Source organism: Orycteropus afer, unplaced genomic scaffold, assembly GCF_000298275.1.
Source record: "Orycteropus afer afer isolate SDZICR_OR568_19922 unplaced genomic scaffold, OryAfe1.0 scaffold00085, whole genome shotgun sequence".
Taxonomy (NCBI): Eukaryota; Metazoa; Chordata; class Mammalia; order Tubulidentata; family Orycteropodidae; genus Orycteropus; species Orycteropus afer.
The window spans coordinates 2,892,347-2,916,140 of NW_006921672.1; the positions used below are offsets into that span (position 1 = coordinate 2,892,347).

Genomic DNA, 23,794 nt, shown 5'->3' on the forward strand with positions numbered 1-23,794 from the left:
CCACCACCACCACTTTTAGATTAGACCTTATTCCATTCAATCAAAGTGGTTTTCATGGCCAAGCATTAGGTAAAATTCAATGTTATAAACATCTATTAAATAGGTTTCCGTCAGTCACTTATTAGGCTCAGCTCCCTCTGATACAGACTTATTGACTGTTTTGTCAAGAAAGTAAAGTTTACAGTGAATCTCCAAGCCATGTTCAATTATTCTCAACTTTGCAAGGAGGGAGATTCTGCCTGCACAGCATGGCATCAATGCTAAGGCATTAGTGCTAATGAGAAGTGGTCTTGACCCATTTAAGCTAAGAAGTTGGCAGTACCTCAATTTCATTTTAACTTTTAAAATTCTTAAATACCATTCTCTGCACAGGTTCCATAAGAAATTAAGTGTTATTTTTAAGAAAAAAAAAAAAAAATTCATAGGCAGACTTTGTATTTTATGGAGAGAAGCCAAAATATGGATATCACAAAAATGTATTTACACTTACTTTTGGGAATGCACCTTATATGTATTTTTGGTAAGTGATGTGGCCTCTTAATTATGTTTTGCTTAGGTTATTATGTAGGGAGCTCTAGTGGTGTACTGCCTAAGGCATTTGACTGCTAACCAGAAGGCCAGCAGTTCAAACCCACAAGCCACTCCTCGGAAGGAAGACTGGGCCACCTACTTCCACAGGGATACCGCCTCGAAAACCCAAGGAGGGGTCACTATGAGTCAGAATCGACTCGACGGCAGGTAGTTTGGTTTTTTTTTTTTTTTTTCAGGTTATTTTAAGTTTATACAAGTAAGCATGCACCAAGCGAGTCAAAGCACCATGGGAAAAGAACATCAGAAAATAACCATTTGCTTTTGAGTGCCAAGAACAGTCCCATACTTTTGTTTCCACCGTATATACCATCTGACACTCTAAAGCTATACCTCAGATTAACTTCCCCAGCATCATTCTCAGTTGGGGGAGCTGCTTTCCTGACTCTTCCAAATTAAAATATACTGGGATCAATCTTTCTACTTGATTGATTTCTTAAAGATAATTTTATTAAACCACCTCTTATTTCCAACATAAACTGGAAAAACTAGTCTCCTAATTTGGATTCATGTAACTTTATAATTAGCTCAGTTACTTATTACAAATAGGGAGCTAACTACAGAGCAAAAATTGGGGCATAAGACACATACCAATTACTTGAAGCCCATTTTCACCAAAAGGAAGCTGTGTATTTTTGTAGCTGAATAAAGAGAACACCAGAAATACTGTGGTAACTTCATACATTTACAAAGTCTATGATGTGAATGGCGTTCCCTCTGACATGGTGCCTTCATACAACAAATAATCTATGCCACTGAAAGTACCATGGACTGCCAGAAGAATGAACAAATCTGTCCTGGAAGAAGTGCAGTTGGAATGCTCCTCGGAAGCAAGAATGGCCAGACTTTATCTCTTTATCCCTACTTTGGTCATGTAGTCAGAAGAGACCATTACCTGGAGAAGGATGTCATGGTTGGTAAAGTGGTGGGTCAGTGAAAAAGGGGAAGACCCTCAACAAGAGGGACTGATACAGTGACTGCAATGAAGGGCTGAAGTATAGCAAGGACTGTGAGGATGACGCACCAGGCAGTGTTTTGTTCTGTTGTACAGAGGGTCACTATGAGTCAGAGCTGACTTGACAGCACCTAACAACAACCATACACATGGCCATGTGTCACACAACATACCAGTCTATTCTTTCTGATGGACGATAAACAACGTATTTTTAAATGTTATCCCCGCCATTGGCTTAGGTATTGAGTTTGTCTGTCAATTGGGGTGGGGGTGGGAGGTTTACAATGTCCTCTGAACAGATTCAATAGTATCTTCTTGCAAAGTTCTCCAGTGTAATCTCTCAGGTCAATGATCCCATCTGACTAGAACGTTGCTGTTTTTCTGACATCTCTTTATGTTCCTGTATGACAAGGTATAACTGAACTTTAATTAATAGGAGGTCCCATAAAGATTCAACTTCTTTATCTCAAAAAGTTCCCTTGATCTCCAACAGTACTTCTGTTGTGATATTTTAGAGCTCAGATACCAAAAGTCAGCAAATAAAAAGCTCACTCATCCTTGATTTAATGGTTAAGAAATTCCACAACTTTCTAGTACATCCCAGATTGCAGATCTAGTAATAATTTAGCTTCTGGGTCCTCTATTGGTGTGATGGCTTCGATTTATACCCACTGCTTTGTGCAGGGATAACAAGACTGTTTGGATCATTATAAGCGACTGTATTTAATAATACCAACATTCTCTCACTGAGGCATTCTAAAACTGCTGTGCCTGGCTTCTTTCCATTAGATACTATGGTTGATTACCATTTTAAAAATGTGATTTGGCTGTTACTAAAAAATTCCTTATGTGATTTTGCCACAGTAAAAAAACATAAATGCTGTCATGATCACTGAAGCAAACTAGGCAGAACTAACTGCTATACATCTTATGGAATATGTAATGTCAACAGGAGATAGATTCCCATGGTTTTCTATAACAATTTACTACCATTAAAATGATAAAAGGTTAATATGTACTAGTACACCATCCTCATTAGAGCAATGGGGATTTTAAAGCTGACATGAATTAGAACCTTCTCATTTATTAAATGATTCATTCAACAGAGAAGCAATAAAACTCAGCGCCATGTTTTTCAAATACTTCTTTCCAGCAGAACCCTTTCTCCCCACATAGAAAATTTTAAGCAGAATCCCAATTTGTATCATGGGTAACAGTGAAGCTTCCCTATGGTACAGGTAGAAGCTTCGCCTCTTTGCCCTTCCTGCCATATGAAGCTCCTGTGCAGACTGTAGGGCTCTAAGGAATTCAGTTACAAAACCCCTACAGTAGCAGAAAGAGTATGAAATCTAGAATCACAATTCTGCCATTTACAACCTATTGCCTTTGGGAAAGTTAATCCTCTGAGGATTCCCATATTGCTCAGAATTATTTTTGTAGAAGTCTTTATAACTCCTTGTACTTAGACACTATTATACAAAGCTGATGAGGTATATACCTCGTTTCACTGAACTCGGCAGACAGCGCATTTTTTAAAATAAAATTAAAGGCTTGCAGCAACCCTGAGTCAAGTAAGTCTATCGAAGCTGTTTTTCCAACAGTATATGCTCACTTCATGTCTTCATCACATTTTGGTAATTCTCACAATATTTCAAACTTTTTCATAATGCTACTGCACACTTAATAGACTACAGTATAATGTAAACATAACTTTTATATGCACTGGGAACCAAAATATTGGTGTGACTTGCTTTATTGTGATATTCACTTTACTACAGTGGTCTAGACCAGAACCCCAGTATCTTCGACATATGCCTGTATGCAAGGCTCTTTGTTAAGTGAGCAAGGTAAAAATAACACAAGTTTTTGTCAATCACTTACAATCTGTAGTATACACATAACAACAGAACAATGCAATACTGGTTTGCAAAGTTTTATGCCATCTGTACACCTAGTGCCCTGAGCAAATCAATGTGTTTAACCAATGAATGAAGAGACTAATTCTGGCTGAAGAGGTGGGAAATGTCACAGAGATGGGGTGACACGTAATCTGAACTCTGACATGGTATAGAGAGGAGGTAAAATAGCAAGCTTGAGACTGCTATCCTAGAAAGCCCTGCTTATAAGGTTGGCCTTCAAATTGCATCTGGGAACTTGGCTGGTAAATAGTTCCTCACAATGGTATGAAACTTCCCCTAAATGATAAGGTGCCTCACTTTGCCTAACCGGTTTGTATAAACAACGTGGTTTACTCAGAACAATGTATTCCTTCTGGGAGTACGGAACTTTGGCATGTACTAGGCAGAGGGTACCTACATAGCCAGGCCAAAATAAAAAGTCTTGGGCAAGACGTCTCTAATGAGCTTCCCTGGTAGACAAACTTCACACACGTTGTCACAACTCTTTCCTAGAAGAATTAAGCATGTTTACGCATTGCCACTGGCAGAGGCTCAAGGAAGCATGTATGAGGTTTCCTCCAGACTTCATTCTTACAATTTTTCCCTTTGCTGATTTTGCTTTGAATCCTCCTTTCACTGTTGTAAATCAAAGCTGTAAGTCACACTATATCCTAAGTCCTGTGAGCCCCTCTAGAGAACCATCAAGCCTAGGCACAGAGGAAGTTCTTAGGGACCCTGACAGAGGAGTATATTTACAAATGCTATCTATGTATTCAAATTGCATTATTTTTACACAATCTATTTTAAAGCTCCCTTTACTTTCAAAATCTAAGAACTGCTTCTACTTCATTAACAGGCCTTAAAAATGTAAATAAGAAAAGCAGAGCAACAAAGTGTTTGCCTTAAATATTTTCATTAATATCCCCAATCGCATGCTGAAAGAAAGCCCTGAAAATGAAGACCATCACCAAGGATGATAACTGAGAATGGACAGCACAGCTCTCCCAAAGAACTGACTGAATGCAAATTTAGAGACTATGTATGTCACTTCCACAACCATGCCCAAAAGCTGTAATACTAGTAATTTCTACTTCAAAAGAAGCTATTCTTTTAAAATAAGCCAACACTGTTACCCTGTGTTTTTCACTTAAATTAAAAACTTATCAGTGATAAAAAGGGTGAAGAAATATTTACCAATCTAACTGCTTCTTTCATTTTTTCTGAAGCAATTGCCAAGATTTCTGTAGTAGGATTGAAGGTCAGAGAAGTAATGCCTGTAACCAAGTTCATTATCGCTTTTATCGGCTTTGGGTTTGTTTCTTGGAGACAAGAATCTTGATTGTATACGTTTACCACTCCACAATTAGAACTACAAAGAGAAAAGGGAAAAGTAAATTACTGAACACAACAGAATAAAAACAAACTAAAGAGCTGTTATAACCTAAGTGAATACAGATGTTACCCTGCAAGCTGCTAACTATAGGAATCACGCTGTGTTGTGAGACTTGCAACTGGAGAGTTCAAGCCAAGACAAAAGCCAGAGGCATTCTAACAATTCCACCTCAATGTTGCTGAACTCCTGTTAACTCCAGCAGCTGTTCAACTGCAAGTCTTGCTAGGAAATCCAAGAAACGCAAACAATCTCCATTATTTTTTCTTTCAATAAATATTTACTGAACGTCAACTCTATGCTAGGCCCTATTTAGGTGCCTGGGATGCAAAGGTGAACAGAAGAAGCCAAGACCTCCCCTCTCATGATGCTTACCATCGTACCTTTCATTCTAATGTGTAAATAACCGTCCTCCCCTATGTGGTAGTTAAGGTTGTGTCAACTTGGCTGGTCTTCGTACGTGGCTGGGTAGCTAGTGGTAGTTATTCCCCATGAGACTAGCAATCAACTCCATGGAATCTTGCCATGTGCAGCTGAGTAGCCGCCTTAGGGATGTGGTCTGCTTCCAGTATGTAAGGAGAAGCTGTGGGAATGGTCTGCAGCTTCTGGCACCTGAGTCATCGTTCAGCAGCCTGCCATGATGTCTGCCCATCTTGGGACTGCTGATGGCCTTAAATCAGAGCACTGCCATGTGGTTTGGTAATATTGGGACTGTGTCTTTTTACTTGTTAACTTTGGGTTTGTCATCCTCAGTAGCCAGCAGCTGCCTGAGTGAAGAAAGCCTCTAGCTTCAGTGGTCTGGGGGCAAGAGGCAGAGCTGAAGCCCAAGGTTGAGAGGCTTTCACCCAGACCCTAGAGCCTGGCACTTTGAACTCGAACTTCTAGCCTCCAAAACTGTTTAAGAATAAACTCCTGTTTGTTCAAGCCATCCACTTGTGGTATATTTCTGTTAGAGTGGCAGTGGTAGTGTACTGCCTAAGGCATTTGACTGCTAACCAGAAGGCTGGAGGTTCAAAACACCAGCCACTCCTCGGAAGGAAGATGGGGCAATCTACTTCCATAGTGATACTGCCTCGGAAACCCAAGGAGGGGTCGTTATGAGTTGGATCTGACTTGATGGCAATGCGTTTAATGGAGAAATAACCAAAACACCCTACTTCTATCTCCTCCTTTTTTTGTTATATTATGTTTGCAAGAACTTCCAAAATAGTTGAACAACAGCAGTAATGGCAGGTATCTTAGTTTTGCTTTCATGGGAATATCTACAAAGATTACAGATTTGATCAACCACTTCAAGTTTACTGAAGTGTTTACCAGCAATGAATCATATCAAATACTCTTAAAAACTAAACCCTAATAACCTTAGGATTTAGTTAATACTACAAGATTAACAGAAACATCCACGCAAGAACTTGAACCAAAAAGTTTAAATCTCAAACTTCAGACTACCTAGTGTTACGGACATTGTTTTTATAAATACTACCTTATAGTACAGGAACAATGCACCTGAAATTCACAAATATTTAATACAAACTTAATTAGTAATTACAACATAAGCCTGAAGATGCAGCAAATCAAACCATAATCTCACAGAGGTGACAAATACGTATTCAAGTAAGTCTAGTCTCATTTTCACCACTCAAAACATCTCACTTATTCACTTAACAATACTTCCATACTGATTGCCCACAATGAACCAGGCAATATGCAGAAACAAAATCAACTGAGTTCATATGAAAGACCCTACGTAGCTTGAAATCACAGCCAATACTCTACAGTATGTTACAATTATTTGTTGTTGTTGTTGTTATGTGCCGTCAAGTCAAACTCGACTCATAGTGACCCCTCCTTGGGTTTCCGAGGCAGTATCACTACGGAAGTAGGATTGCCCAACCTTCCTTCCGAGGAGTGGCTGGTGGGTTTGAACCGCCAGCCGTCTGGTTAGCAGGCAAGTGTCTTAGCCACTATGCTACCAGATCTCCCTACAATTATTTAGCCCTTTAAATTTTTCAAACTACTTACATATACATTTTATCATTTAATTTCAAACTAACTGTATGGAAGGAGCCCAGGTGGTGCAGTGGTTAAAGCACTCAGCTGCTAACCAAAAAGTTGGTGGTTTGAATCCAACAGCCATTCCACAGGGGAAGATGAGGCAGTCTGCTTCCATAAAGATATACAGCCTTGGAAACCTTACACAGGTTGCTCTGAGTTGGAATGGATTCCCTGGCAGTGGGTTTAGTGGATGAGTAACCATATTATATACTTTATCCTAACCACTCCGGAGAAATATGTATCCTTGTTCTTGTTGTTGTTAGGTGCTGTCGAGTCCCCGACTCCGACTCTGACAGTGACCCTATGTACAACAGAACAAAATACTTCCCAGTAATGAACCATCCTCACATTCCTTGCTATACCAGAGCCCATCATTGTAGCCACTGCAACCTCATCTGTCAGTTTGTCATACTGTGGTGACTTGCATACTGCTGTGAAGCTGGAGGCTATGACATCAGTACTTCAAATCCTAGCAGGATCACCAATAAGGACAGGTTTCTTTGGAGCTTTTAGACTAAGACAGACTAGAAAGAGGGACAGGGCCATCCGCTTCGAAAAAGCCAGTGAAAACCTTATTTCTATCCTTAGTTTATAATATTTCATGTTTAACTTATTTACATTTTTGACTTGGACCCAAAATATCTATATTCTGTAATTTACATCAAATTTCCTTTCTTGCTAAAAATTGATTTAAATCCACGTGGCTAGCTCCTGAACATCAATTACAGACCAAATCTTATCATCCCAAACATCAAAGCCTCCTTAAACAATACCAATTAATATACATTTGACTACTATTTAACTTAGTGGACCAAAAATGACACAAGTTAAGCATTTTGATATATGAAAACTTACTCTTCTAATAGTATTTGTGCTGATTAGTGGTTCAGTGTGATAGTTTACAACCACTGGTAAATGTCCGATGCCTCCTCCTCCCACATTGTATCTTTCTTTCTTTCTTAAGTATTGCCAGTTTAATTTTTTTTTAAATTGTGATTTGGGTGAAAGTTTACAGAGCAAATTCACTTTCCATACAGCAGTTCACATACACTTTGTCTCATGACACTGACCACAATTTACCACAATGCAACAGCTCCCCTCCCACTTCATCCCCACAGTCACCTCTTCCCTGTGTCCATCCCTCCATGCCTCCCTGTACATAAACAGCCCTTCTTTCTCCCACGATTGTTCTCTCCAAAGAGTATCTACCTCAGGTAAATGCTCAACTCATATGCCTGTCTTTTGTTTGGCTGGAAGCCACACGTGTGGGTTCAATTCCAGACCTGAAGGGCAGCTAGAGGCCATAGTCTCAGTGGTTCCACCAGGCTCTATCAGACCAGCAAACCTGGCCCTCCCCCCTTTGTTTTCCAAATGATTCTGAGTTTTGTTCCACATTGTTCTCCCTCCCTATCCAGGATCTCCTACATAGATCCCCCTCCAAGTGGTTGACAATGGTAGCTGGGCACCATCTAGTTCTGGTCTCATAGTCGTATAGGCTAAGGATCGCATGGTGTACCAGTCACTAGGACAAAGTCTTTCCTTGAATTTTTGGTTTTCTTCATTCTTTGCTCTGGATGAGGAGAGACCCATTGTTGCATCTAGATGGCTGCTTGCAAGCTTTTAAGATCCCAGTCGCTACTCGCCAAAGTTGTTGTTGTTATGTGCCGTCGAGTCGGACCCGACTCATAGTGACCCATCCCTTGGGTTTCCAAGGCAGTATCACTATGGAAGTAGATTGCCCAACCTTCCTTCTGACGAGTGGCTGGTGGGCTTGAACCACCAGCCTTCTGGTTAGCAGTCAAGTGTCTTAGGCACTACGCTACCAGAGCTCCTCCACTCACCAAAGTAGGAGGTGGAAAATGTTTTGTGTAGTATGTTATGCCAATTGAGCTTGATGTCCCCTGCAACAATGGTCCCAAGCCCACCAGTTCAACTACTCGGTCCCTCTGGGTAGCTGGCTGTGACCCAGAACACATTGTATCTTTCAAATCAAGTAAGTAAATAAAGCCATTTTTCCCTTCACATAACAACCATTTTTGCTAGTAAAACACAATAACATGTTTTAGATCAATTTTAAAGTCTCTACTATATAAGCAAACAATTTCCAAGGAACATGTTTTTTGTTTACACCACCCATCTAGATGGTAAGGAAGACCACAGAAGAATGTGAATTGTGGTTGGCGAAGAATACTGAATATAATAACATGGACTGCCAGAAAAATGACCAATCTGTCTTTGAAGAAGTACAGCCAGAATGTTCCTTAGAAGGGAGAACGGTCAGACTTTGTCTCTCGTACTTGGTCATGTTATCAAGAGGGACCAGTCCCTGAAGGAGGACATGATGCTTGGTGAAACAGAGGGTGAGCAAAAAAGGGGAAGGCCCTCTATGAGATGGACTGACACAGTGGCTACAACAATGGGCTCAAGTATAGCAACGATTATGAGGATGGTGCAGGAACCGGGCAGTGTTTCATCTGTTGTACTTAGGGTCGCTGTGAGTCAAAACCAGCTCAACAGCACCTAACAACAACAACAACAACATCTAGATGAAGCACAAAATGCCCTTTAGTATCTTTTAAGACTTAAACCCAAAGTTTAACTTATGCTATGTTCTCATCAATGACAAGAAGCTGCAAAGAATAATAGAAAAAACCTGGTATGTCCAAATGGATTATTTCAAATATAGGAAAAAATACAACAGTATCATGTATTCCAGTTATTTTCTTTGCTAAAAAGCTGATAAACCACTATTTATATTATTACTAATTATTACATTAAGACAATAAACACAAAAGGCTTATCTAAGTTTACTAATTCTTTATTACTGAATAGTTTATAAATAGAACCACTCATGTAACATCTAGTATAGCCGATTAGTTAGTATTTCCCCATAACAAGCATGTTATTAAGGTTGCATTATAAGCACCTTTCTTTACTTACCCACAAGCCACATACTGTCCATTCCTAGATGTGGCAATGCTTAATCCATATAAACTGCCTTCATCAACAAATCTGTTAAGGCATCTCCTAGAGTTGACATCCCAAACGTAAACTTCCCCATCCCCTACATTAAAGAGCAAAAAATGAAGGTTAATTTTGCTTTAAAACTGAAAGTGAAGTGAAGGATGATCATTTAGAAAGCAAGTCACCTACCTACACTACACTTGGCTTAGGGAAGTTACTCAAAAACCTGTGCTTCAGAGACTTGTTTTAAGAATTCAAATAGTTGAGTTGATGAAAACTTATGACAAAAGAGGCAATGATAAATCCAAGGGTAAACAAAAAGAAAAATCTAAGAAGTCTGAAAAGATAATGGGTAAATTAAAGTTTTCAACTCTCCTTACTACTTGTCTCCTCACTTCTTTATAGGGAACTAAAAGATATGAGTATGAAGTTAATTACATAAAATACTCCATGAAGAGGAGAAAGTGGAATATAAGGAGAACCACCACCAAAACGATAGTATGAGCAATTCGTAACTTGATTACTCCCCTCCCACTTCTAGGACCTTTTGGATGGAAAATTAGACCTTCACAGTAGTAACAACCAAATTTGTAAATTCATCCAATTCATTTGTCTGTATTCACACTAAATTCTCCCCTAGCATTATACTCATAAAGCTTTTATACTAGACATCAAATCCCCAAAAAGGTTTTGAGGGACCAATCATCCTAATTTTGAAAGTGATTTGAAAGTTTTGTGGATTATCTTCTCAAAAGTTGAGCTTTCAACATGTCATGTTAGCATGTCATGTCAAGCTTAGTTCTTATTTTCCCATCACATTAAATCTAAACTCTTGTACCTGACTTTAAAAAGACTTTAGTCGTAAACTTGCAGAAGATAAAAGAATAAGCAGACAATCTACACAGACCATCTACAACAAAGAAATGAGAAACTAACTGACGCAGATTCGGAGAATAATCCTGGAAACCTGAGCTTCGAATGGAAGGATAAAGAAGTGGATTAAACACTAACTAGTAGAAGAAACTTAACAACACATAAGGAGACAAATGGAGCTGGGGACTATCAACAGGCCAGATGACAGAACCATTCAGAGTATTTGCAAGCTGCGTTCCGATGTGGGCAGCAACCTGAGAAATGGCTCTGCTTGCTGAGGGCTACACAGGCAACCACGCTGACAGCTGATGACCAGAAACCAATGCTCCCCTTGTACCCCACACTCTTCCAGTAAATGAAGATGTAGCCACCCCCCACCTCCACCCACCTTCTGGACTTGGTAGGAATTCCATCCCAGACTGGGTACCCTGCCATCAGCTGTCTTCTGGTTGGTAAGAACTGGTCCCAGAACTAGGTGCCCTGCTTCCAATCACCTTTTGGGCTAGTAGGAACTTTTTCTGAGACCAGGTACTCGATACTCAACTGCCTTCTGGGACAGCAGGTACCTCTTCTGCAAGTGGGGCTTGGTGCCCAACTGCCTTTTAAGACAGCAGAAACTTTGGGACCAGATGCTCTGACCATAGCTGCTTTTGGGGATGGCAGGAACTCTCCCTGGAAACAGGTACCTTGCTCCCAGTTGTCTTTTCAACAGGCAGGAAATTTTTTGGTCCAGTCGCCTTGCCCCCAGACACCATCTGGGCCAGGAGGAACTTGTCTGGGATCAGGCACCCAGTTTGCCTTCTGAATAGAAAGGAACTAGTTCCAATATCAGCCACTCTGCTACAAGCTGCCTTTTGGGCTGGCAGGAATTTTTTCTGGGACCAGGCACCCTACACCTAGCTGGTGGCTAGTGGGTTTGAACTGCCAGTTTTCTGGTTAGCAGTCAAATGTCTTAGGCACTACGCCACCAGAGCTCCTTAAACAGGCATAGAGACTAGAATTTACAATACAAGACAAAATGGAGGACAATGGCTAGAAGGCCATATTAAGCAATTCACTACACTAAAATCAACATACAAAAATCCTCTACCTCAACAAAGAGACCTCTGAAAAAGGAAAGTAGTAACATTTACAGTAGCTACCAGAAAGATCAAATACTTAGGAACAAATCTTACTAGAACACAAAAGACCTATACAAAGAAAACTACAAAACACTACAAGGAACTATAAAAGACCTACATAAATGAAAGAATGTATCATGCTTGTGGACAAGAAGACTGAACATTGTGAAAATGTCAGTATTACTCAAAGCATCTATAGATTCAATACAATCTCGGTCCAGATTCCATCAACATTCTTTAAGCACATGGAAAGACCAATTACTAATTTTATATGGAAAGGAAAGAGACCCTGGATAATCAAAGCACTACTGAAGAAGAACAAAGTAGGAGGTTTCACACTCACCTATCTCAAAACATATTATATAGCTATGGTAGTTAAAACAACCTGGTATTGGTACAATGGCAGACACACAGATCAGTTGATAGAATTGAGAATCGAGAAATAGATCCATCTGCCTATGGCCAGCTGATCTTTGACAAAGGGCTAACACTCATTAAGTGGGGAAGAAGAGTCTCTTTAGCAAGTGGTGCTGGTAAAATGATATCCATTTGCAGAAATTGACACAAGATCCATATATCACACCATACACAAAAATGAACATAAGATGGATCAAAGACCTAAATGTAAAACTTAAAACTAAAGTTCATCAAAGAAAAAAAGAACAAACTTAGGGGCACTAATTTATGGAATACACAGCCTATCTAATATAACCAAAAAATGCACCAACAAGTGAGGAAGAGAAAGCTATAGAGAGATACATGGAAGGTACAAACAACAAAAATGAACCCTTTTGTACACAGAGTACTGCATTGCCAGTGAAGGCAAACATTGATCTATGGGTGGACAAATGGACAGACAGGCTGAACTATTAGGTATGTCTATGCAGGGGAAGTATGCCCATGACCATGTATAGGGTTGCCAGACAACATTTCTACGACAGTATTTGTAAAGGGACATGGTTGTAGTCACTTCTTGGCCACAGCCAGCTAGCTACCCAGAGGAAGCAAGTAGTTGGACCTATGGCCTCAGGACCAAGGTCACAGAGAACATCAAGCAAGTGGCCATCTACATGCAATGATGGGTCTCTCCTCATCCAGAGCAAAGAAGAACAAAGAAAACCAAAGATGCATGGAAACAATTAGTCCAAGTGACTGGTATACCATATGATCCTTAGCCTATATGACTATGAGTCCAGAAGAATTAGATGGTGCCTGTCAACCACTTAGAAGGGGACAGAATGGGAGAACAATGTGGAACAAATGCAACATCATTTTTTTTTTTAAAAAAAAGGACCAGTTTCGCTGATTTACTAGAGCCTGATGGAACCACTGAGACTATGGTCTCTAGCTGCCCTTCAGGTCTGGAACTGAACCCACTCCTGTGGCTTCCAGCCAAACAAAAGACAGGCAAATGAGCTGAACATTTACATTAGGTAGATACACTCCTCGGAGAGATCAATCATGGGAGAACAGAAAGGCTGTGTATGCACAGGGAGACAGCTTAGGCAGCTGGAGTACAAAAGAGAGAAGGACACAGGGAAGAGGTAAGTATGGGGAGGAAGTGAGAAGGGACCTGCTGCACTGTGGGAAATTGTAGTCAAAGTCATGAGACAAAGTATATGTGTGCTGCGGAATGGAAAATGAATTTGCTCTGTAAACTTTCACCCAAATCACAATAAAAATTTTAAAAAATATATATGTACAAACAGCAGAAGATAAACCAGATGACTGGGACCTTCTAATAATTACATTCTAATGCAGATCAAAAGGCTGCTCCAGAAGAGTTAAAGAAGAATCTACAGACTGGAAAAAATATTTGGCAATGATATATCTGACTAGGGATTTATCTTTAAAATTCACACACAACTTCAACACTTCATCATCAAAAAGACAAACAATCCAATTGAAAAATGGGCAGACGACATAACAGACACTTCACCAAAAATAATCAGGCAGCCACCAAACACATGAAGAAACACTCACAACCATTACCCATTAGAGAGATGCAAATCAAAAACAACAATGAGATTATCATCTCACCCCAGCAATAACAGCCAAGTTCAACAAGACAGAAAACAGCAAACACTGGCAAGAGTATGGAGAGATTGGAACTCTCATATACTGCTGGTGGGACTGTAAAATGGTATAATCACTATGGAAAATAGTGTGGCACTTCCTTAAAAAGCTGGAAATACAAATACCATTTGATCCAGCAATGCCACTACTAGGTATATATCCCAAAGATGTGAGAGCCGGGAGACCAATAGATATACGTACATCTATGTCCATAACAGCACTATTCACAACAGCAAGGAGATGGAAACCACCTACGCCCCATCAATGGATGGATGGACAACCAAACTATGGGACACACACACAATGGGATATTATGCAGCATTAAAGAATAATGAAGAATCTGTCAAACACCTCATAACATGGATGAACCTGGGGGACACTATGCTGAGTGAGTAAGTCTATCACTGAAGGAAAAATATTTTATGAGTCCACGATTATAAAGAGTCAAGGAAAGGTTTACATACAGAAGGAAACTTTCTTTGTTGATTACCAGGGTTAGGAGGGGAGCGGAGGGAAAACTGCTAGCTAGGTGACAGACACATACTGATATGGGTAAAGACCAACACATTATCACTAAGGAAAAGGAAGACACAGAGAGGTGAAGAAGCGGTACAGACAACACACAAACAATGTTCCACATCCTACTTTGGTGAGTAGCGAATGGGTCTTAAAAGCTTGCAAGTGACCATCTAAGACGCAACGATTAGTTTCTCCTCACCCAGAGCTACAAAGCAAGTCAAAGATGCAAGGAAACAGTCAGTCCAAGGCACTAGTGGACCATGCAAACCTCAGCCTATAGGACCCTGAGACCAGGAACTAAATGGTGCATGGTTACCACTGCCAACCATTCACTGATCAGAACTGGAGATTCTGGATATAGTGGAAGAAAAATGTGGAACAAAACTCAAAAGCATAAAAAAAAACCAGCCTTACCTGTCTGATAGGAACTAGTGAAACTCTTGAGACTATGGCCCCTAGTCACACTTTGGGCCTGGAACCGAACTCACTCCTGTGGCTTAACCTTCAGCCAAATAATAGACAAGCCTATGAGATGAACCATTACACCAGGGAAGTGTACCCATGAGAGATCACAAGGGCAGTATTTGTGTAGATAGAAAGCTCAGAAGGCAGGAATACATAAGAAAGAAGGACACAGGGAGAAGATAATCACAAGCAGGAAGTAGGAAGAGAGCTGTTACATTATGGGGATTACAATCAATATCACAAAACAAAATGTGTATGAACTACTGAATGGATTGAATGGAAAATGATATTGCTCTATAAACTTTCACCCAAATCACAAAAAGTTTTTCAAAAAAAAGGTGAAATTAACTGTAATAATATATATGCCATTTACCATAGGATGCTTTGCTGGCAACTAGCAATACATCCAAAATTTTATTACTTCAAAATGTAAAAAAAAAAAAAAGACTTTAATTGCCTAGCTTCTACCCCACCTAACTCCTTTCAGCACACTTGGCCTGGGGAAGTAACTCAAGTACTTGTGCCTTAGAGAATTGTTTTAAGAATTCAAAAGCTGATCCATGTAAAGAAAATGAAGCATACAGTAAATACTCCATATTAGCTGTTACAATTATGATTATGATTCTTCTCCATAGTCTGTAATGACCATAGAATACTGCAGTAACTCTGCTGACCCTAGGATCCATGTCATCAGGAATGTTACTAAGAGCCATTATTTATTCCTTACCTCTCACAAGCCCTAGTATAATATAAAACCAAACTCACTGCCGCCAAGTCAGTCCCGACTCACAGCGACCCCTCCTTGGGTTTCCCAGACAGTATCCCTACGGAAGTAGACTGCCCAGTCTTCCTTCCAAGGAGTGACTGGTGGGTTTGAAATGCTAGCCTTCTGGTTAGCAGTCAAATGCCTTAGGCACTACACTACCAGGGACCATAAATGCTACTGATCTTGTATTATTTGATTTTAAAAACTACAAATGTAAATGACTCAAACTTGCTTGATTCTAACACAAATACTAATAAAAATTAATACTTCAAAAAAGAATTGTAAGCTTTTTATTAAAAAAATTTGTTTCATATTACCAAAACTCCTGGCTAAAGTGAAATATAATTATGTAAAAAAGCCCTGCATAGATTGCAGAAATCTTCTCATAAACAGAACCACTGTGATGGTTCCCACTTCAAAGAGCATGAGCTATACTGAGATTATGCAACTGTCTCAAGGGACAGCAAGAAAGGTGTAAGAGCAAAGAGTGTAAGGCAAGAGAGGGCCTGGGATGATAAAGATGTGGACAACAGTGCCACAGAAATGTGAGAGAGGACAGATCGGAATTGTTTTCAGTCAGTAATGAAAATTCAAAATACTATCTAAGGGTACTGGTACAAGTAAAGGAGTGATAATTGTAAGTAATTTTCAATAGGAAAGAAGGTCTTAAAATGAATCATCTTTAAAAACAAACATTTTCTTCTCATTTTTCCCCACACACGCTAATAGTCCATATTAACATTGTTAGCACCTCACTACTACTATTAAAGGGACCATTTTCCGGAGAAGGAAGTCATGCTTGGTAAAGTGGAGGGTCAACAAAAGCAGGGAAGGCCCTCAACAAAATGGACTGACATGACAGCTGCAGCTACGGGCTGAGGTTATATAGTAGAGACAGTGAGGCTGGCACAGGACCGGGCAGTGTTTCATCCTGTTATACATAAGGTCACTATGAGTCAGAGACGACTCAACGGCACAAAACAACAATTACTATTAAATAAAGAAGTCAAATGGCAATGAAAAATGAATTTTAAAAATAGAACTGATTTCCTTACCAAAATAAGGAAGTCTAAAATCAAATAGTTTTTGGTTGAATTTGGACTGTAAACACACCCAAAGGGTCTTTCATGTTATTAAGTTAACTTACCTGAAGAGGCATATATTTTCTTACTATCTGAAGAGAACGTGGATGCGGCAACCCTTCCATTAATTTTCATGCTACCGATCAGTTCTTTAGTCTAAAAGAATGATAAGTATTGCTTACCAAATTGTTAGGAAGTATATGGAAGAATTCACACTGTTATAGAAAAAATCAATCTAGTTCTCTATTTTCCAGCATCTAAGATTTTTTTTTTCCTATATTCAGAAGATCATTCCAATTGCCCACAACTTCTCCTAAAGTTCACCTGTGCCACCCCTTCCGAGGTAGACAAAACCAACAATTAATAATGGTTCACCTTCATTGATAGCAAATGAAAATATCCAGCAATGCCATTTATAAGCAAGAAAGATCCATCTGGGGAAACTTCAAAGCTCCTCACTATCTTCTCCTTCAAACCTAAGAAAGGAGATAAATCAATTAAATAAGAATTAAAATGGTTTTTAAAAATGGTATCTTTTACTGACAATTGAGAGCTTCCTGTTAAAATATCTAAGTGCTTCAAATTAAACCTCAGCCTGAGACTTTGAATAATTCTGACTCTATGCATTATTGAGCATGACCCCAACAGAAGGTCACCAACAAAGCGCTTAGCAGACTTCCCTTTTTCCTTGTTAATATTCACCATTTTAATTAGGGGCCAAAGATTCAGTGTCCACATAGTAAATACACTGACTAACTTTCCCAATATAAGTAATAATACTTCTAATTAACTAAAAGGACAAATTATACTTCTTTATCACAAAGTTAATTACCAAAAAAGAAATGCACTGCAGTTAGAAACAGCCAAAAATATACCACCACCAATATAACCTAGTTGCCAGCAAAGCATCCTATGGTAAATGGCAGACTGGTTTTTAACTTAGCAAAAAAAAAATCACAATATAGCAGATTCAAAAGCTGATTAGCATCTCAGGATGTGAATCGCTTAGTCAAGCCACGTGAGCTAGATATATAAACCAGAACATCATTTACTTAAGAGGGCTATGTCCCTCTTCCATGCCTAAAACGTTCATATTCACTATGCAGGAAACCACCCACCTTCTGGTAGCAGAATGCTCAGACAGCCAAGTGACTCATTAAAAAGTAGCCAAATGCAAATACTGTGCAGTGCATTACTTAATATGGCTCTTCTAGCTATGGTCTTTGTGACTCCCACCAGATGATTAGATCAGACCATGCAAATGTGAGGTGCTTATGGCCCACCAAGGGGATTGGATAGCTTGCAAAAAATGTAAACAAGGTAATAACACCATTGAGGGAGTGGGAATATGCAAATAAGGTGTCCAGAACCCTGACATGATGACTGGTCAGGTTTACCATTCTGCTAGGCTTAAAATGAGCCATCACAAGGGCAAAAAGGGGCATCTCACTACCATCAACAAAGAAGACCTAGGAGTAGAGCACTTCCTTGGACCTGAGATCCCTGTGCTGAGATGGCAGAGAGACAGTGGCAACAAAAGCAGCAGAACCAAGAGTCCAGCGTAAGACGGAATGGTGGGCTTTCTGGCCCACAGAGCGAGGAAGCTGACTGCCTTCGGGCAGAAGGCTTGCTAGCAGAGTGGGGTGCCTCTTTGAGTGCCTATCAACAAAGCTAAAAGAACTTTGCAACACTGGCCCAAGTAGGGCAGAGGCCAAGAGGCCAGAGGGCTGAGAGGCCAAGGCCAGAGAGAAGCGTGCCTGTGGCATGGCTGAGATATAGCTGTCCTGATTGAAGAACTGTATCTTGACTTGTTTCTGATCCTGAATTGTAACCTGTTACTTCCCTAATAAACCCCATAATCATGAGTATCGTCTGTGAGTTGTGTGTGGCTACTGCAAAAATTTTGAACCCAGTAGAAAAATTATGTGCCAAGGGAGGGATGGTTGGTGTCAGAACTGGTGAAAAGGTTGGAGGGTAAAGAGCGTGTCTGACCTCTGCCTCACAAGAATCAGCCTTAGGCTGTTGATGTTCTCCTGGATTCTCTTTCCCCCTAGTGAGGTTACACAAGGTCAGGCGTGATGCCCCCATGCCCTTTTTGCAGCAAAGGATACATAAAGAGTAAGTATAATTGGTGAAAGGATACGTAAAGAACAGGTATAACTGGTAACCTTCGGGGGGGGGGGGGGGGGGGGAGGGGGGGGCCGGGGGGGAGAAAAAAAAAAGACTTTCACCATAGATCCTTTTGTACATCTCTACTGGATTTTTGTACCATGTGAATATACTGCCTAGTCAAAAAAAAAAAAAAGCTATTTAAAAGAAAAAATTAAGTTGCTTAGTGAAGATAAAACCATAGAAAAAGGATTTAGAAAAATCTCATGAAGTACTCTTGTTCCCCTATAGAATACATCACAAATGGCTCCCGCTTGCAAAATGGTGGTTAAAGTTCCATACAGACCATCTCTACCCTGTTAACAATCTTTGTTTGCATAGTTCACACTATTACAAACTGAGCATCACACTCCTGTTCTGCCTCCCAAGAGACTACATCCTAGTTCCCATGATCAGACCCGTGTTCCCAAGATCAACTGAAACATGTGTTTCTAATCATTAGGATTACTCACCTCTATTGATGACTAGTTTCCTCCTCTATGAATCTATTCCTATTACGGGTAATTTAAACCTCAAATTCTGAGCAAACCCTACATACTGACTGCAGTATAAAATACAGTTCTAAACATAAGAAAAAATAACACTACATGATAACGGGGCAGGGTAGGGAGGCTACTTCTAGCAGTGTGAGGCTAAAAGACTAGAAGCCCTCTTGATCTAAGCCTGATGGCAAGTATCAGGCAGTGAGAATGAACTAAGAAATGATAACCTTGGACCCTGGAGTTGCACACCAGTGCAGCCCTGGCAGGGATACAGACTGCACAGCCATCTTCAGAGCAACAGGGAACAAAGTTACATTACGTTGGGCAGGGCCCATGTGAACACAAACCCAATATGACAGCAAGTGGCCAAGTGCCAGATGACTTACTATACATTCCATTGCTCTCTGCCTGCAGGTGGCTGGAAGACCTCACTCTTTGGCTTGAATAAGCCTGTTTTCTTTGGGTAATTGTGATAGGGAGGTTGTCCTCAAGAAACAAATACCTGACTTCTGACAAATAAGGACAGTAGCTGTTTTAGAGAAACAACTTATTTTATGAGAAATTTTATTTTCACTCAAAGTCTTCGGCGTATAACACTAGTTTTAAGTATATAACAGTTTGTTTTTGACCTCCCAAAGGACAGTGATATTTCATCAGCATTATAACTGCTCTTTATAAATGCACCATTTTAAAAGACAATTCTCAAGATTCTATTCTGGAAAAACATTTAACAAAGGAATTTAACTGTTTGGGAATCAAATTAGTTGGTCAAACAGCCATTTTGATTATAGGCATTAAAGTATGGTAATCTCAAAATAAAGGTCAAATAAAATTTGTAATTTGGCCTGGGGAAAAAAGATAAAGTACTTTAAAGACGGCAGATATACCCAACTGTGGATAAGATCTCCAGGTTAAATGCTGAGCAATTAATGAAAACAGGAATGGCTGGTTTAATTAGAATAAGCCTAATAAGGAGGTTTGGTTTGGTTAATAAGAAGGTAGAGTGGATTGACTGTGATCAGACAGATAAGCTGTTCCTAACAATGAGGGCAGTTACCACTTGTTGAATATTTACCATGTGGCAGGCATTAGGTTAGGAGAATTTTTAACATTTGACCCTCCCTCTGAGTTTATAGAAAGAGAAAATCAAGACTCAGAGATTATAATACTTTAATACCTAGAGTCAAATGGCTGACTGACCAACTAATTTAATTCTCAAATGGTCAACTTCCTTTTGTTAAATTTTTATTCAGAACAAGATAAATCTCTTAATAAGTGTCTTTTTAAATGATGCAACAGAAACTGGTTCTGGAGTTTTGAACTAGTTATAAGGTTCTTACCCTTTTTTTTGTGCTATGGACCATTAACAGTCTGGTGAAACATATGGTCCCCTTTTCAGACTAATGGCTGAACACAATCATAATGGAAGGAAATGTTCAATTTCAGTTAGAGGTTTGTAAAAATAAAAACGTAATGTTTTTCCCATCCAACTTCACAAATCTCTGAATTATAGTCAGGAAATTTCAAGGGTCCATGAATCCCAGATTATGAACCCCTAATAGGTTAATGGAATGTACCATTTGCATCAATCCTGTGTTCTTCATTTTTCAAACTTTACAGGTAGCCAAGAGTTTACATTATATAAGGGTTTATAGTCCAACTAGTTAACAAGTTTTCCCCTTGGTGTTTTATACTGATGGGAGACTGAGAATACTTCTCAATAACATACAACAACAAAAAAAAGTCATTACTACCACTATTATTATCACTATTCCCAAACTATGCTTGCTGAGGAAAGAGAACAGAAAACATTAGGAGGGAAAATAAATATCAAGTCTCAAAGAACCTGGTACACAGGCAGGGATGTCCTTTATCACCACTCCTATTCGATGTATTGAAAGTCCTTTCCAGAGCAAGGCAACAAAAGGAAATAAAAGGCATCCAAATTGGCAGAAAAGAAGTTAAACTACCTCTATTCACAGATACTATGTTCTTATAAATAGAAAATCCCAAAGACTCAGTAAGCAAATTACTAGAACCAATTGAAAATTTTAGCAAAGTGGCAGGGTACAAGGTCAACACAAAAAAATCAGTCAAATTCCTTTACACTAATGAAGAGAACTCTGAAAAGGAAATAGGAAAGTAACACTATTTATAATAACCACCCAAAGATGAAGTACTTAGGAATAAAACCAACCAGAGACACAAATCCACTGCCACTGAGTCGATCCCAACTCACAGCAACCCCCATTGGGTTTTGAAGGTGGTAAATCTTTATGGAAGTAGATTCCCCCGTCTTCCTTGTGCAGAGTGGTGGGTTTGAAACTCCAACGTTCTGGTTAGCAGTCAAATGCCTTAGGTACTGTACCACCAGAGCCCTCTAGAGACACAAAAGATCCATACAAAAAAAAACACTATTATAAGAAACCAAAAGAGACCTACATAAATGGAAGACTGTACCGTGCTCACGGGTAAGATTTACTACGTTAAAACGTAGTAAAAATGTCAATACTACTCAAAGTGATCACTGATATAATGCAATTCCAATCCAGATTCCATCATCTTTCTTTAAAGAGATGGAAAAACTAATCACCAACTTTATATGGAAAGGAAGGAGATCCCAGATAAATAAACCACTATTAAAGAAGAAAAACAAAGTAGGAGACGTCACACTCCCTGATCTCAAAACCTACTACCACAACCACAGTAGTTAAAACAACCTGGACAAGTACAAAAACACAGAACAACAGAACAGAACTGAGAACCTAGACCTGAACATAAACCTAAAACCATAAAGATGAGCAAAGAAAAAACGGGGACAAACTTAGGAACCCTAATTCAGACATAACTATATTATCGAACATTAACTAAAAATGGACAAACATCAAAAGACAAAATAGATGACTGGGACCCCCTAAAAATTAGACACACTCATCAAAAGATTTCACCAAAAGAGTAAGAAGAGAACTGACAGACTAGGGAAAATTTTTGGCAACAACATATTAGACAAGGGGCTAATCTCTAAAATTGATAGAAAACTTCAACACATTAATAACAAAAAAACAAATCATCAAATTTAAAAAAATGGACAGAGGACATAGACACTTCACCAAAGAAGATATTCAGGCAGCTAACGCGCACATGAAGAAATGCTTGCAATCTTTAGCCATCAGAGGGACGTAAATCAAAACAATGAGAGATCATGTCACACCAGCACTAATAACAAAGTTCAACAAGACAGAAAACAACAAATGCTGGTGAAGGTTTGGAAAGACTGGAAGCCCCATACACTTCTGGTGGGACTGTAAAATTGAGCAACCTCTGAGAAAAACAGAATGGCTCTTCCTTAAAAAGCTGGATACAGAAACACCATAGGATCCAGCAATCTCACTACCAGGTATATATCCTAGATGTGTGAGAAGAAAGACCTGTGACATGAACAGTTATATGTACACCTATGTTCATCACAGCACTATTCACAATAGCAAAAAGATAGAAATAACCTAAATGCTCATCAACAGAGGAATGGATCATCAAACTATGGTACATGCATACAATGGAATATTATGCAACATTAAAAAACAATGACAAATCTGCACAACATAACATGGATGAACTGAAAGGCCATTATGCTGAATGAAATTAGCTACTCACAAAAGGACACATATTGTTTTAAGACTGCTATTGTGCAAAGAAAGAGGCTTCACAAAAAGAGAAATATTCTTTGACGGTTACCAGAGGTAGGCAGTGAAGGGAGGGTAAACCACTAACCAGAGAGTAATCATCTACTAATTTCAGTGAAAGGAATAAAATTAATTACATACATACGTATACACACACACACACGTTTGTAATTTATAAATAACTTATGGGAGCTCTGGTGACGTAGTGCCTAAGGCATCTGACTGTCAACCAGAAGGTCGGCAGTTCAAACCTACCTGCCACTTCTTGGAAGGAAGATTGGGCAATCTACTTATGTAGTGATACCACCTCAGAAACCCAAGGAGGGGTCACCACGAGTCAGATCCAACTCAACGGGAGAGAAGTTTTCTTTTTGGGGGGAAGTACATATAAAATTACATAAGAAAAAAGATAGTAGAAGTGAAAATAAAAAAGAACCTGATACACAGCCCTATGCACCTAACAGACCCAGGGTAAAAGATCACTCAAATGGATCTTGGCCAACCACTGGCTTGTCTCTCCCAAGGAGACACAAGGCAAGTAAGAACCATAGACCACTCTTTTTGATTAGTGAAATAATTATGTTAAAAAAAGGAAACTGTCCAGCCAAACAAAGTACAGGCAAGTGAGTTAAACATTTACCTCAAGTAGACACACGCCCTGGAGAGAACAATCATGGGAGAAGGAAGGGCTGCTTATGCACAGAGAGA

At 39.4% G+C, this 23,794-nt stretch overlaps 1 protein-coding gene across 1 annotated transcript in view; it reads right to left on the reverse strand.

Moving 5' to 3' along the window:
- UTP18 (UTP18 small subunit processome component) overlaps window positions 1–23,794 on the reverse strand; it is a 55,379-nt gene that overhangs the window by 9,512 nt on the left and 22,073 nt on the right. Inside the window, exons 6-9 of the mRNA XM_007942166.2 lie at window positions 17,128–17,228; window positions 16,818–16,908; window positions 9,827–9,950; window positions 4,636–4,810 (exon numbers count right to left, since the gene is read on the reverse strand). Of these exons, the coding sequence (XP_007940357.1) occupies window positions 4,636–4,810; window positions 9,827–9,950; window positions 16,818–16,908; window positions 17,128–17,228 (491 nt within the window). The remainder of the gene's footprint in view (window positions 1–4,635; window positions 4,811–9,826; window positions 9,951–16,817; window positions 16,909–17,127; window positions 17,229–23,794) is intronic.